The sequence below is a fragment of the Peromyscus maniculatus genome, chromosome 19 (assembly GCF_049852395.1).
Source record: "Peromyscus maniculatus bairdii isolate BWxNUB_F1_BW_parent chromosome 19, HU_Pman_BW_mat_3.1, whole genome shotgun sequence".
Lineage (NCBI taxonomy): Eukaryota > Metazoa > Chordata > Mammalia > Rodentia > Cricetidae > Peromyscus > Peromyscus maniculatus.
The window spans coordinates 29,422,997-29,435,660 of NC_134870.1; the positions used below are offsets into that span (position 1 = coordinate 29,422,997).

Here is a 12,664-nt window from a genome sequence, read left to right on the forward strand (position 1 = left end):
AGTTTCAATGAGCCTTTCATTCGCAAATTGTTTAATTTTCAAATTCTTTTGGAATGAATTTTTTTTTTTGAGGTAGGGTCCAGTTGTCCAGTTGTGTAGACCAGGCTGGCCTTGAACACACAAGGATCCTTCTTCTTCTGCCTCCCAAGCGCTGCAATTAAAGGTGTGCGCCACCACAGTAGGCTTTGAAACGGAATCTTAAAACACATTGTACTCACAATTGCCTGTTTCATTTGCACAATCTCAGTTCTTTCCTGTCTTTTCTCTATGGGCCGGTAACTGTACCATTAGGCTTCAGGATTTTGAAACATGTTATCTATATACATCAAAACTCAAATCGTAGAAGTATTATGATGCACTGCCATCAAATAATTTTAAATGAGTGTGTGTGTGTGTGTGCGCGCCATGTGGAACTCAGAAGATAACTTTTGGGAGTTAGTTCTCTATTTCTACCATGTTGGTCCCAGGAATTTAACTCAGCTTCAATTAGATTTGGCAGCAAGAATGTTTACCTGCTGAGCCATCTCTTGCTGGTCCTACTCAAATACTTTAAACTATACTTTGGTTTTTCTATAGTTGTTTCTTGGGAGAGCGATATCTTGAGCTTATAAGGCTTTCTTTATTAATATAAATTGAGAAATGGTATGTACAAAAAGGTTCTATTATGATGTGATAATAATTTGGCAATAGTATTCAGATATATTAGGAGTTTTTTGTTTATGATTTTAGGGGGGGGGCAGTGGTTTTTCAAGACAGGGTTTCTCTGTGTAGTTTTGGTGCCTGTCCTGGATCTCGCTCTGTAGACCAGGCTGGCCTCGAACTCACAGAGATTCACCTGTCTCTGCCTCCTGAATTAATGCTGGGATTAAAGGCATGCACCACCACTGCCCGGCCTATTCAGAGTTCTTTTAATCTCACTTTTATGTCTACTCTTTTCCCACAAGTATCTGTAAGTTTCCTTCCAGTTTTATTCTATGGTGACAGAGGCTGGAGGCTAGCTCACTTAAAGTTTATGCTTAAGCATGGAGTCAGCCAATGTCTACTGTCCCACAGCCATCACCAAAAGTGTTTATTCTCAGATACAGTTTCTAGACACATGAAATACGTGTAGGCAGTCATCTCCTAGAATCTTTTCTACATCTTCTGCTTCTAAATGTATGGCCAATAATTCTCAGTTATTAAAATTAGGTTGGCTACCCAAGAAAAGGTAATTTTATGGTATCCTTCAAATTCCTAACTTTCTTTTACTAAGTGTTGTTGTTGTTTTTGTTTGTTTGTTTGTTTGTTTGTTTGTTTTTTCGAGACAGGGTTTCTCTGTGTAGCTTTGTGCCTTTCCTGGAACTCGCTTTGTAGACCAGGCTGGCCTCGTACTCACAGAGATTCCTCTGCCTCTGCCTCCCGAGTACTGGGATTAAAGGCATGCGCCACCACCGCCCGGCTTTTACTAAGTCTTAATCGACATCAAACGTCCTTTTGCAATGCATGCATCTGTAGAATTGTGTAACACTATCTCCACTTCCAGGTAATGCAAGTTGGGATCCTTCCACTTACTCTAAAAGTGTTAGTACATCTTTGTCACATGACTAGCTGTCACATATGAATCTGACAATGTGCGCTATAACACTTCTCAGTTTTGTTTCCATATTATCGAGACATTCTGTTGTTGTTTTTTTTTTTGGGGGGGGGGTTCAGTATTAAATTCCAACTTGTCACAATAGTTCTTCCCTTTAGGAAATTTCTAGAAATCTACTGAAATTTTTTCTTACTGGGAAAAATAGGAAAATACAAACAGCTACTGAAAATAATGTCAAGGAAGTGGGTTTGTAGGTAAAATATTAGAGAACTGAAATGCCGAGTCCTGTTTCCATCTCCACTTGAAGAACAGTAGGTGGAGCTATTTAAGGTACACAACCAAAAAAATCCTCTCCCAGAGTTCAACACTGTGCAGTAATTGGTTCAGACTCTGAGTGCCGCTGTTCACCAACCTGGGAGGAAAAGACCGCGAAGCCCTGCTCGCTGGCTTTGCGTGCTTGCCTAAAGCACAAAGCAGATAGATTGAGACAAAACACCTCTCGGAGGAAACTGGCCTGAGGAGCTGGTCCCACCTCCTGACTGTCGGGTTCCAGGGCCTGAAAAGCGGAGTCTGGTTTAAGTGGCCAAAGGCAGGATTGGAAATACTCCTCAAATGACAATGATCCCTGCGGAATGGCGCCAGGACTGCAAAGTGCTGGTCGTGCTGGGAGTCCTCCTCGGGATCCTGGGGGAGGCTGGATCCACCCAGATACGGTATTCAGTTCCGGAGGAACTGGAGAAAGGATCTAGGGTAGGCAACATCTCCAAGGACCTGGAGCTGGAGCCCCGCGAGCTGGCGGAGCGCGGGGTCCGCATCGTCTCCAGAGGTAGGTCTCAACTTTTCGCTCTGAACCCGCGGAGCGGCAGCTTGGTCACCGCGGGCAGGATAGACCGGGAGGAGCTGTGTATGGGGTCCATCCGGTGTCAATTAAATCTAGAGATTCTGATGGAAGATATAGGGAAAATATACGGAGTGGAAGTAGAAGTGAGGGACATTAACGACAACGCTCCCTACTTCCGTGAAAGTGAATTGGAGATAAAAATGAGTGAAAACGCCGCCGCTGGGATGCGGTTCCCTCTTCCCCACGCTTGGGATCCAGATATCGGGAAGAACTCTCTTCAGAGCTACCAGCTCAGCCCCAATGCTCACTTCTCGCTGGAGGTGCAGAACGGAGCTGATGGTAACAAGTACCCGGAATTGGTGCTGGAGCGCGCGCTGGACCGCGAGGAAAAGGCCGAGCATCTCCTGGTTCTCACCGCTTCCGACGCGGGGGACCCGGTCCGCACTGGCACGGCGCGCATCCGAGTGACAGTCCTAGACGCAAACGACAACGCACCAGCGTTTGCTCGGTCCGAGTACCGCGTGAGTGTGCTGGAGAACGTGGCTGTGGGCTCTCAGCTGCTGCTAGTCAATGCCACCGACCCGGACGAAGGAGCCAATGCGGAAGTGATGTATTCCTTCCGGTATGTGGACGACAAGGCAGCTAAAGTTTTCAAGCTAGACAGTAATTTGGGGACAATATCAACAACAGGGGAGCTGAACCACGAAGAATCGGGTTTCTACGAGATGGAAGTGCAAGCAACCGATAACGCGGGATACTCTGCACGGGCCAAAGTCCTGGTCACAGTGTTGGACGTGAACGACAATGCCCCTGAAGTAGCCATCACGTCCCTCACCAGCTCCGTCCCGGAAAACTCTCCCCGAGGGACATTAATAGCCCTTTTAAATGTCAATGACCAAGACTCCGGGGAAAATGGACAGGTAATCTGTTCCATCCAAGAGGATCTGCCCTTTAAATTAGAGAAATCCTACGGAAACTACTATAGTTTAGTCACAGACACCGTCCTAGACCGAGAACAGGTTCCTAGCTACAACATCACAGTGACGGCCACTGACAGGGGAAGTCCGCCCCTGTCAACCGAAACTCACCTCTCCCTGAACGTAGCAGACACTAACGACAACCCGCCCGTTTTCCCTCAGGCCTCCTACTGGGCCTACATCCCGGAGAACAATCCCAGAGGGGCCTCCATCGCGTCCGTGACCGCCCACGACCCCGACAGTGACAAGAATGCCCAAGTCACTTACTCCCTAGCTGAGGACAGCCACCAGGGCGTGCCCCTCTCCTCTTACGTCTCCATCAACTCGGACACTGGTGTCCTGTACGCACTGCACTCCTTTGACTATGAGCAGTTCCGAGACCTACGCCTGCAAGTGCTGGCGCGGGACAGCGGGGACCCCCCGCTCAGCAGCAACGTGTCACTGAACCTGTTCGTGCTGGATCAGAATGACAATGCCCCCGAAATCTTGTACCCCGCCCTCCCTACGGACGGTTCTACCGGGGTGGAGCTAGCGCCCCGCTCAGCAGAGCCTGGCTATCTGGTGACGAAGGTGGTGGCGGTGGACAGAGACTCAGGACAGAACGCCTGGCTGTCCTACCGTCTGATCAAGGCCAGCGAGCCAGGGCTCTTCTTGGTGGGGCTGCACACGGGCGAGATAAGCACGGCCCGGGCCCTGCTGGACAGAGATGCCCTCAAGCAGAGCCTCGTAGTGGCTGTGCAGGACCACGGCCAGCCTCCTCTCTCCGCCACTGTCACGCTCACGGTGGCGATCGCCGACAGCATCCCCGACGTCCTGGCGGATCTGGACAGTCTAGAGTCTCCTTCTACCTCCGAAAGCTCAGGGCTCACGCTCTATCTGGTGGTGGCGGTGGCGGCGGTCTCCAGCGTCTTCCTGGTCTTTGTTCTGGTGCTGCTGGCGCTCAGGCTGCGGCGCTGGCACTCACTGCGCCTGCTCGGGGCTGCGGGACCCGGATTGGCTGACGTTCCAGCCTCTCACTTTGTGGGTGTAGACGGAGTGCAAGCTTTCCTGCAGACCTATTCACACGAGGTCTCGCTCACTGCGGGCTCCCGAAAGAGTCACCTGATCTTCCCGCAGCCCAACTATGCAGACACGCTCATCAGCCAGGAGAGCTGCGAGAAAAGCGAGCCTCTTTTGCTTTCGGGTGATTCAGTATTTTCTAAAGATAATCATGCATTAATTCAGGTGAGTCCATTCCGAGCTTGGAGCGAACTATCTTCCTAGTTCATGGTATTTGGAATTGATAAAGCAGCCACTACCAACAACCTCATCACCTTGTTTGGTTTAAACGATACATAAACGTGATATTGTCACGTTTGCATGATATAGAAACAATTTCTACTTTATATTACTCTGTACCCTATAATTTGGTAGCTTAGTTCACCAACGATAATGTTCTTTCCACTTTTAATTCCTTTTCTTTTTGCCCATGAAGCAGATTTGTGTCAATTATCTCATGCCGGTTTATCTGTAAAGACTACAGAAGTTGTGGGTATAACTCCGAACTCATAGGTAGAGCACTTGCCTAGCATGTGTGGAGAAGAGGCCCTGGGTTCAATCCCCAGGGAAGGCCGAGGGAACACTAATTCTACTGGAGTGAAGAAATGGACTTTGATGGAAAGTACAGTTGTTGTTGTTGTTGTTTAACCTCCCTTTCTGGGGATTGAACCAAGATCTGGGCTACATCCCCAGCCCCAATAGGGTGGCCTTTAATTGCATTTGAGTCTGCTAGTAAATTCATATACTGCATTTAAAGTCTTTTAAATAATGTTATTTCTGGTCACTAGGGATATATACATATATTTCTTGTAAAAGTTACTTGTACATGTGTGTCTGTGTCTGTGTCTGTGTGAGTGTATGGACACATACAGAAGCTGGATGTTCTCTATCACTTTCTGCATACACATTTGAGGCTTGCAAGGGCTTTCCCGGAACCCAGGGCTCACGTTTTCTTGCTAGGCTGGAAGTCAGCAATCCTCAGAAGTCCTCTTGTCTCTGACCTCCATGGAGAGGGTTATAGTCCTTTGTGGGACCCCCCAGACTCCCAGTTCTCATGATTGCTCAGCAGGCGCTGTAAACACCTAGGCTTCTCTCCAGCTCTGCCCTTATACTCTCCTGGTGTAGCTTCAGGCTTTTAAATTGTTTGACTTCAAGTATGGTAAATTTTATTTCTTACACACTAGACATTTTTCTCAAACATACGATTTATGTGTTATAACGAGGAATAGCTGCAATGGTATTTCATCTGTTACACATTTCAGGACTACAATATGTATATAATGATAAAGTTAAATATCTCTCCCATCATTTTTACCAGCACCAATGACATATAAAATACCCAGAATTCACCGATGTAACACAAGCATGAGTTATTTTTGCCTTTACACAGTGAAGAATTTCTTGAGGAAATACCTTTAAAATTTAAATGTTTTGAACATATTTTTGTTCTAAAGAAACTTTTCTTTCTTTCTTTCTTTTTTTCCTTTATGAGACAGGGTTTCTCTGTGTAACAGTCCTAGCTGGAACTCTCACTTTGTAGATCTCACTTTGAACTCACAGAGATCCCCCTGCCTCTGCCTCCTGAGTGCTGGAATTAAAGGCTTGTGCCACCACTGCCCTGCCTGAAGAAACGTTTCAGTAGTATATTCTTCCTTCACTAAATTTCCCCTTTCACAAACAGAAATTTTTCTGGAAAGTGTAGGTCTTAAGTATTAATTTAGAACTTGTGTTTTTTTTTTATTTATGTGTTGCCTATCTATTAAAAACAGAATCATTGGAATCCAAATTTATAAAAGAGATCAGTGATACTTAGATAAGGAAGGGTAGGCCAATGGTCCCCAAATAAAACAAAATTCAAATGTCACCTTATGTGTCTTCACAACCAAGACCAAAAAACATAGATAGATAGATAGATAGATAGATAGATAGATAGATAGATAGATAGATAGATAGATAGATTATGTGGTTCTACTTGTGTGATTTTTTTTTTAATGATGTATTTGAGTCCGTATAAAGCATTAAATTTAACCAGGCAGTGGTGGCGCACTCCTTTAATCTCAGCACTTGGGAGGCAGAGCCAAGCGGATTTCTGTGAGTTCAAGGCCAGCCTGGACTACAGAGCAAGATCCAGGACAGGCTCCAAAGCTACACAGAGAAACCCTGTCTCACCCCCGCCCCAAAAAAAACCCCAAAAACAACAACAACAACCAAAAAAAAACCAACCAAACCAAAAAAAAAAAAAACACGTTAAATTTAGCTAGGGTAGGATGATAGCAAATTCAAGGTCAGTCTTAGTGAGACCCCCCCATCTCAAAATAAAATGTCAAAAGAGGATTTAGTTCAGTGGAAAAGCACTTGCCTTCCTTGTGCAAGGCCCTCGCCAGCTGGCTTCAATCCCTAGTACTGCAATAATAAATAAATAAACAGATAAATAAATAAATAAATAACATGTGATTTGTATTTACATTAAGCTGTAAGTAGAATGTACTAAGTATGGTGCTCTGTAATTAATACCAAGGAAAACAAGGCAGTGATCCTTCTTTTGTGGAAACTCAACATAGATCACATGTGGTGGGCAACTCTAAATCAAAGGTGTAATGGGAAATCAAATTTTTAAAATTTGTTTTATTGGGTTTTTTTTTTAAGATTTATTTTTGCCAGGCAGTGATGGCACATGCTTTTAATCCTGGCACTTGGGAGGCAGAGGCAGGCAGATCTCAATGAGTTTGAGGCCAGCCTGGGCTACAAAGTGAGTTCCAGGACAGCTGGGACTGTTGCACAGAGAAACCATGTCTTGCAAACCAAAAAACAAATTGTTTTTAGCATTTATTTTTGTTTTATGTGTATTGGTGTCTCGACTGCATGTGTGTCTGTGGAGAGTGTCAGATCCTCCAGAATTGACTGGAGTTACAGAGAGGTGTGAGCTGCCATGTGGGTACTGGGAATTGAACCCGAATTCTCTGGAAAAGCAGCCAATGCTCTTAACCACTGAGCCATCTGTCCAGCTCCAAAAATTGTTTTAAAACTTTAGTTAACATGATCTAATGATGTTGCTGTTTATTGACTTGGTTTTAGGGAAAAATTATTGGGTGTTATATCATAAGTAGTAATAACTCTTAGACAGTATCTCAAAAATCAGTGAAACTGTGCTCCAAGTTAAATAGCTCTGAGACAGGAGGCTGGAGAGATAACTCTTGCAGAGGACTCACATTTGGCTCTGAGCACCTCCACAGTGGTTCACAAACATCTGTAACTCAAGTTCCAGAGGATCAGATGCTTTCTGCCTTCTTCTGACCTCCGTGGACACCAGGCACTCATGTAGTAACACTAATACGCATCACATAAATCTTTAAAAAGTGCTTGAAGTCTCCATGATACCAAGTATCCTCAGACGTACCATAGGATACAATAGAGGTTCTGTGTGGTGGTGGTGGTGGTGGTGGTGGTGGTGGTGGTGGTGGTGGTGGTGGTGGTGGTACGGATTGAACTCAGAGCCTTGCACAAATGTGCTTCCACTGAGATATTTCTTGAGCTTTTTTTTTTCCCACACTGTTTGCTTTGAGACCTGGTCTTGATAAATCACCCGGTCTGGCCTTGAATTTGTGACTTTTCTGCCTCTGCCTTCTGAATAGCTGGGATTACCACCAGGGCCACCAATGGTACTTTTCAACCAGATAACTTCCAAACTGGGTTGGCTTTGACATGTTACTTAATCTTTGGGGCTTCAGCAAAATAGGGATAATAAGATCTGATTTGAAATATTGTGATAAGAATTTGGAACAATATATAAACCATCTGGCTCATCATCTCTCATTAATTAATAATAGCTGTTTATTTTGTGGTTGACTAAAAAGAAACATGCTTTCAATGACAGCATACTTAGAATGCTTTGGGAAAAAGTAATAATGAGCTATCCCTCTCCAGATGGCATAAATAATATAAACAATAACCTGTGCTTGGGAACAGAACTCTTTTTGAAATTTTTGTGAAGCTAATTTACAATTTTTAGTTGGTGTGATGGCACATGCCTGTAATCCCACCCATTGGGAGGTGAAAGCAAGATTACCACAAGATCAAGGTCATCCTCTGCTATGTGAGAATGTGCCTCAAAAAAAAAATCTGTTGTGCCTAAGCATACTCCTGATTGAGAAACTTTATTTTAGGCCATAAAATGAGGGGGAAAATTGTATAAGACAATTTTGTGAATGTTGGCCTTTGTCTGTCTGAATAGTACAATCTAAACAAGGAGCCTATGGCATGTGTGGTTGGTTGGTTGGTTGGTTGGTTGGTTGGTTGGTAGGTAGGTAGGTTGGTTGGTTGGTTGGTTGGTTGGTTGGTTGATTTTGAGACAGAGTATCACTGTGTAAGCCTGGTTCAGTCTCTGTGAGTGCCTCTGAGCCCAGGTTAGGTTCATTCTGTGAGTTTTCTTGTGATGTCCTTGATCCCTGTAGCTCCTACCATCCTTCTTCCCTCTTCAGCAGGATTCCCAGAGCTCAACCTAATGTTTGACTGTGGGTATCTGCATGTTTCCACCAATTTCTGGATGAAGCCTCTCTGATGAGTGTTGGGCTAGGCACCAATCTCTGAGTATAGAAGAATATGGTTAGGCATCATTACCATTGAGTTGTTTTTCCCCCTCCGGTCAGGTCATGTTTGGTTCTATCCTAGGTGTCTGGACCATCCAGTCTCCAGGCAGTGTCAGGGGTGGGCTCACTCTTGTGACATGGATTTCAGGATGGACCAGTCATTGGCTGGCCAGTCCCACAATCTTTGCGCCACCCTTACCCCAGCACATCCCTAGGTGGGACAGACTGTAGGTCAAAGGTTATGTGGCTGGGTTGGTGCTCCAGTCCCTCCACTTAAAGTCTTGCCTGGTCACAGGAGATGGCCAGTTCAGGATATGTACCCTCTTTTTGCTAGGAGTCTTAGCTGGGTCATCCTTGTAGAATCCTGGGAGCTTCCCTTGCACCAAGTTTCTGCCTGACCCTGAACTAACTCCCTTCCAGTCAGCCCTTTCAGTCCTCTCCCCCCACCACACTCTCTCACCTGATTCCTCATGTTCCCATCCCCACCCACCCTCAGTCCACTCATGAAATCTCTTCTATTTCCCCTTCCCAGGGAAATCAGAATATCTCCCTTGCGCCTTCCTTGTTACCTACCCTCTTTGGGTCTGTGGATTGTAGCATGATTATCCTTTACTTTACCGCTAATATAAGTGAGTACATACCATGTTTGTCTTTCTGGGTCTGGGTTACCTCACTCAGGATGATATTTTTTCTAGTTCCGTCCATTTGCCTTCGAATTTCATGATGTCATTGTTTTTAACAACTGAGCAATACTGCATTGTGTATGTGTACCACGTTTTCTTTGTCCATTCTTCAGTTGACAGACATCTATCTGGGTTGTTTCCAGATTCTGACTATTAGGAATAAAGCTGCTATGAACATAGTTGAGCAAGCATCCTTGTGGCATGATTGAGCATCCTTTGGGTATATGCCCAAAAGTGGTATAGCTGGGTCTTGAGGTAGATCGATTGCCAATTTTATATTGATAGTAAATGATGGCCTATGCCAAAGGTATCTGGAAGTGTATAAAAGCTATTTCTGAATACCATCTGGGAAAGGATATGGTTCAAGAAAAGATGAAGACATTGTCACTGGATAGACCATTGAATCAAAAAAATTATTAAAGGGAGTTGGTACCCATTGTGATTTTTCTCAGAGAAGTCATACAAAACTCTACTACTGCTTAATACCAGTGAGGCAAATATAATGTCATAGTTCATCAAGTCCCTGAAGCATTATGCAATAGTTTCTACATCTAACCATTCGATGAAATGAGTTGAGTGATTAAAAGGTGATATTTTGGGAAAGAATCATAGTGTGAAATCCATAAGAAAAGACAGCTTTCTGGCCTACCTTACAAAACCAAGATAGTTATCAAATTTCCAAAATAAATGCCTCAGTCCATAAAATGTCCATATTGTGAAGCACCTTAGAAGCTTCCTTCATATTTTCAGCTTAATATTCAGCTAACGGTTTATCCTGAAACTATGTTAGATTTAAAAAGTAGTCTTGGGAAAATGTCAAAATAGAAAAAAGGAAGAAACAGAAAGAAGAGTCTTGTCTAGTTTCAGGGTGAAAACATAGCTCAGTGGTAGAGATGTTGTTCACTGTGCAAGAGGCCCCAGGTTTACTCCCTAATGCAGGGGAAAGAAACCACCCAACATCAAGAAGATATAAAGGAGGCCATGGCTTGTCTTCATGTGCTTACGTCACCAGTGTCACACATGACGGAGATACTTAAACACACTAGCAAGGTTGTTCTACCACCTTTCAGCTGGCAAAGTCAGCAAAAATCAAATCAAAACAAACAAAAAAGCCCCACCTCTTCTTTTACTTTGTCCTCAACTCCCAAGAATCTTGTATTTTGATTTCTTCTGCTGCTGTGGTAGAGTGAGACCAGAGTTTCACTCCTGACTAACACGGAAACAGGAAAACAAGCTGATCTCTTACTGTTCCTGCTTGATAGCTTTCTAATCAGACTGAGTAAGAAGATCCAGAAGCTGGTCTAAAAACTGACCAGAAACTTTCCCTTCTCTGTAGACCTCTTGGAGGATCTTAAAAGAGCACACGGATGCACTGGCAGCGAGCTCTGCCTCTTTGGGGCTGCAGACTGTAATTCAGAGACAGTCAGGAAAGGGTCTTGTCTGGATTGAAGCCATGGGGATTCTAACTGTGTGAGAGATGTGGATAGAACTGAACTGCTGTGCCAGATGCAACTATGGTTTTTGTCACCAATGGTCCTCCCAGCAAATGTTGTGGAATATCACTTTAACTATGTAAAGATGTGTTACGTTTGTTTATGCTGCATCTGTTTAACGATGTAAAGGTGTTAAAGGTGCCTGCCTAAAGCACCTGATTGGTCTAATAGAAAGCTGAACAGCCAATAGCCAGGCAATAGAGGGATAGATGGGGCTGGCGGGCAGAGAGAATAAATAGGAGAAGGAGAGAAGAGAGAGGAAGGGAGAAAAAGAGGGAGACACCCGAGCCAGCCAGCCAGGCAGCCGTCAGCCTGCCAGATATGAAGAAAACAGTGAAAGAAAGGTAAAAAGCCCTGAGGCAAAACACAGATAAAGAGAAACAAGTTAATTTAAGTTTAAAAAAGCTAGCCAGAAACAAGCCTAAACTAAGGCTGAGCATTCATAACTAATAATAAGTCTCTGTGTTATGAACTGGGAGCTGGCAGTCCGAGGACACCTGCTACAAGTAGATCTGCTCTTCAATCCCTATGGAACTGGACAAGGTTTCATGATGGAATACTTTGTCAGGGTTCTAGGTCTCAGTGTCTAAAGCATAGATACTTGGAAATTTTGGTTCTGTAGGTGGAAGTTTCAGCCCCACCAGCAACTCCCAAATACCTGGCAGCTGCTTCCCAAATTACCACACAGAGGCTTACATTAATTATAAATGCTCAGCTGGTAGCTCAGGCTTATTACTAACTAGCTCTTACATAAATTAATCCATAATTTTTATCTATGTTTAGCCACATGGCTGGATTTCTTTTCTCAGTACTACATTCTCATCTTGCTTCCTCTGTGTCTGGCTGGTGACTCCTGACTCTACCCTTCCTCTTCCCACCACTCTTAGTTAGGTCACCCTGCCTATGCTTCCTGCCTGGCTACTGGACAATCAGTGTTTTATTAAACCAATTCAAGTGACAAATTTTTATAGTGTACAAGAGGATTATTCCACAGAATGGGTCCATACCAAAAAAGTATATTTCACTCTATGAAGAAAGTTGAGGCTTATTGTCAATTATATGGTAGCTCAGGAGAAAATATGTCCCTATGACAGAAACTCAAGTTTATTTTTTAAAATACAGGCCTGGCTGACCTTCTGCTGACCAGCTGAGATTCAGTCTGTAGCTGCCAACAAGGGCAAGATGTGCAGAATATGTGGCTTTCTCACAAGGAGTTGCCAGCAGGTCCCTGTTAATTACTCTGTTGATGGTGGAGAGATGCCCTCCTTAACCAGCTTTGTACCATACTCTGTCTTGGCTACCATTCTTGGTAAGCATTGCCGTATCTGAGTGACCACTAAGCAAAACTGCGTTCCAGTTCCATCTTAATTTCTATCTGGTCGTTGCCTCGGTTTGCATTTCTGTTTCACTGTCCTTGGCCACACACTTTGTACTTTCTGAAGTATTGAGGACGCTTTCTACTCCCCTTTTAGG

At 44.3% G+C, this 12,664-nt stretch overlaps 1 protein-coding gene across 20 annotated transcripts in view; it reads left to right on the forward strand.

Annotated features, from left to right (window-relative positions):
- Positions 1-12,664, forward strand: part of LOC102907684 (protocadherin gamma-C4) — a 200,658-nt gene that overhangs the window by 115,584 nt on the left and 72,410 nt on the right. Inside the window, exon 1 of one of the 20 annotated variants that reach the window (XM_016007580.3) lies at positions 21-4,615. The exons of the other annotated variants lie outside the window; for them this stretch is intronic. Within the exon in view, the coding sequence (XP_015863066.3) occupies positions 2,186-4,615 (2,430 nt within the window). The 5' untranslated portion in view covers positions 21-2,185. Of the gene's footprint in view, positions 1-20; positions 4,616-12,664 lie in introns of those variants that run through there. 20 annotated transcript variants of the gene reach the window in all.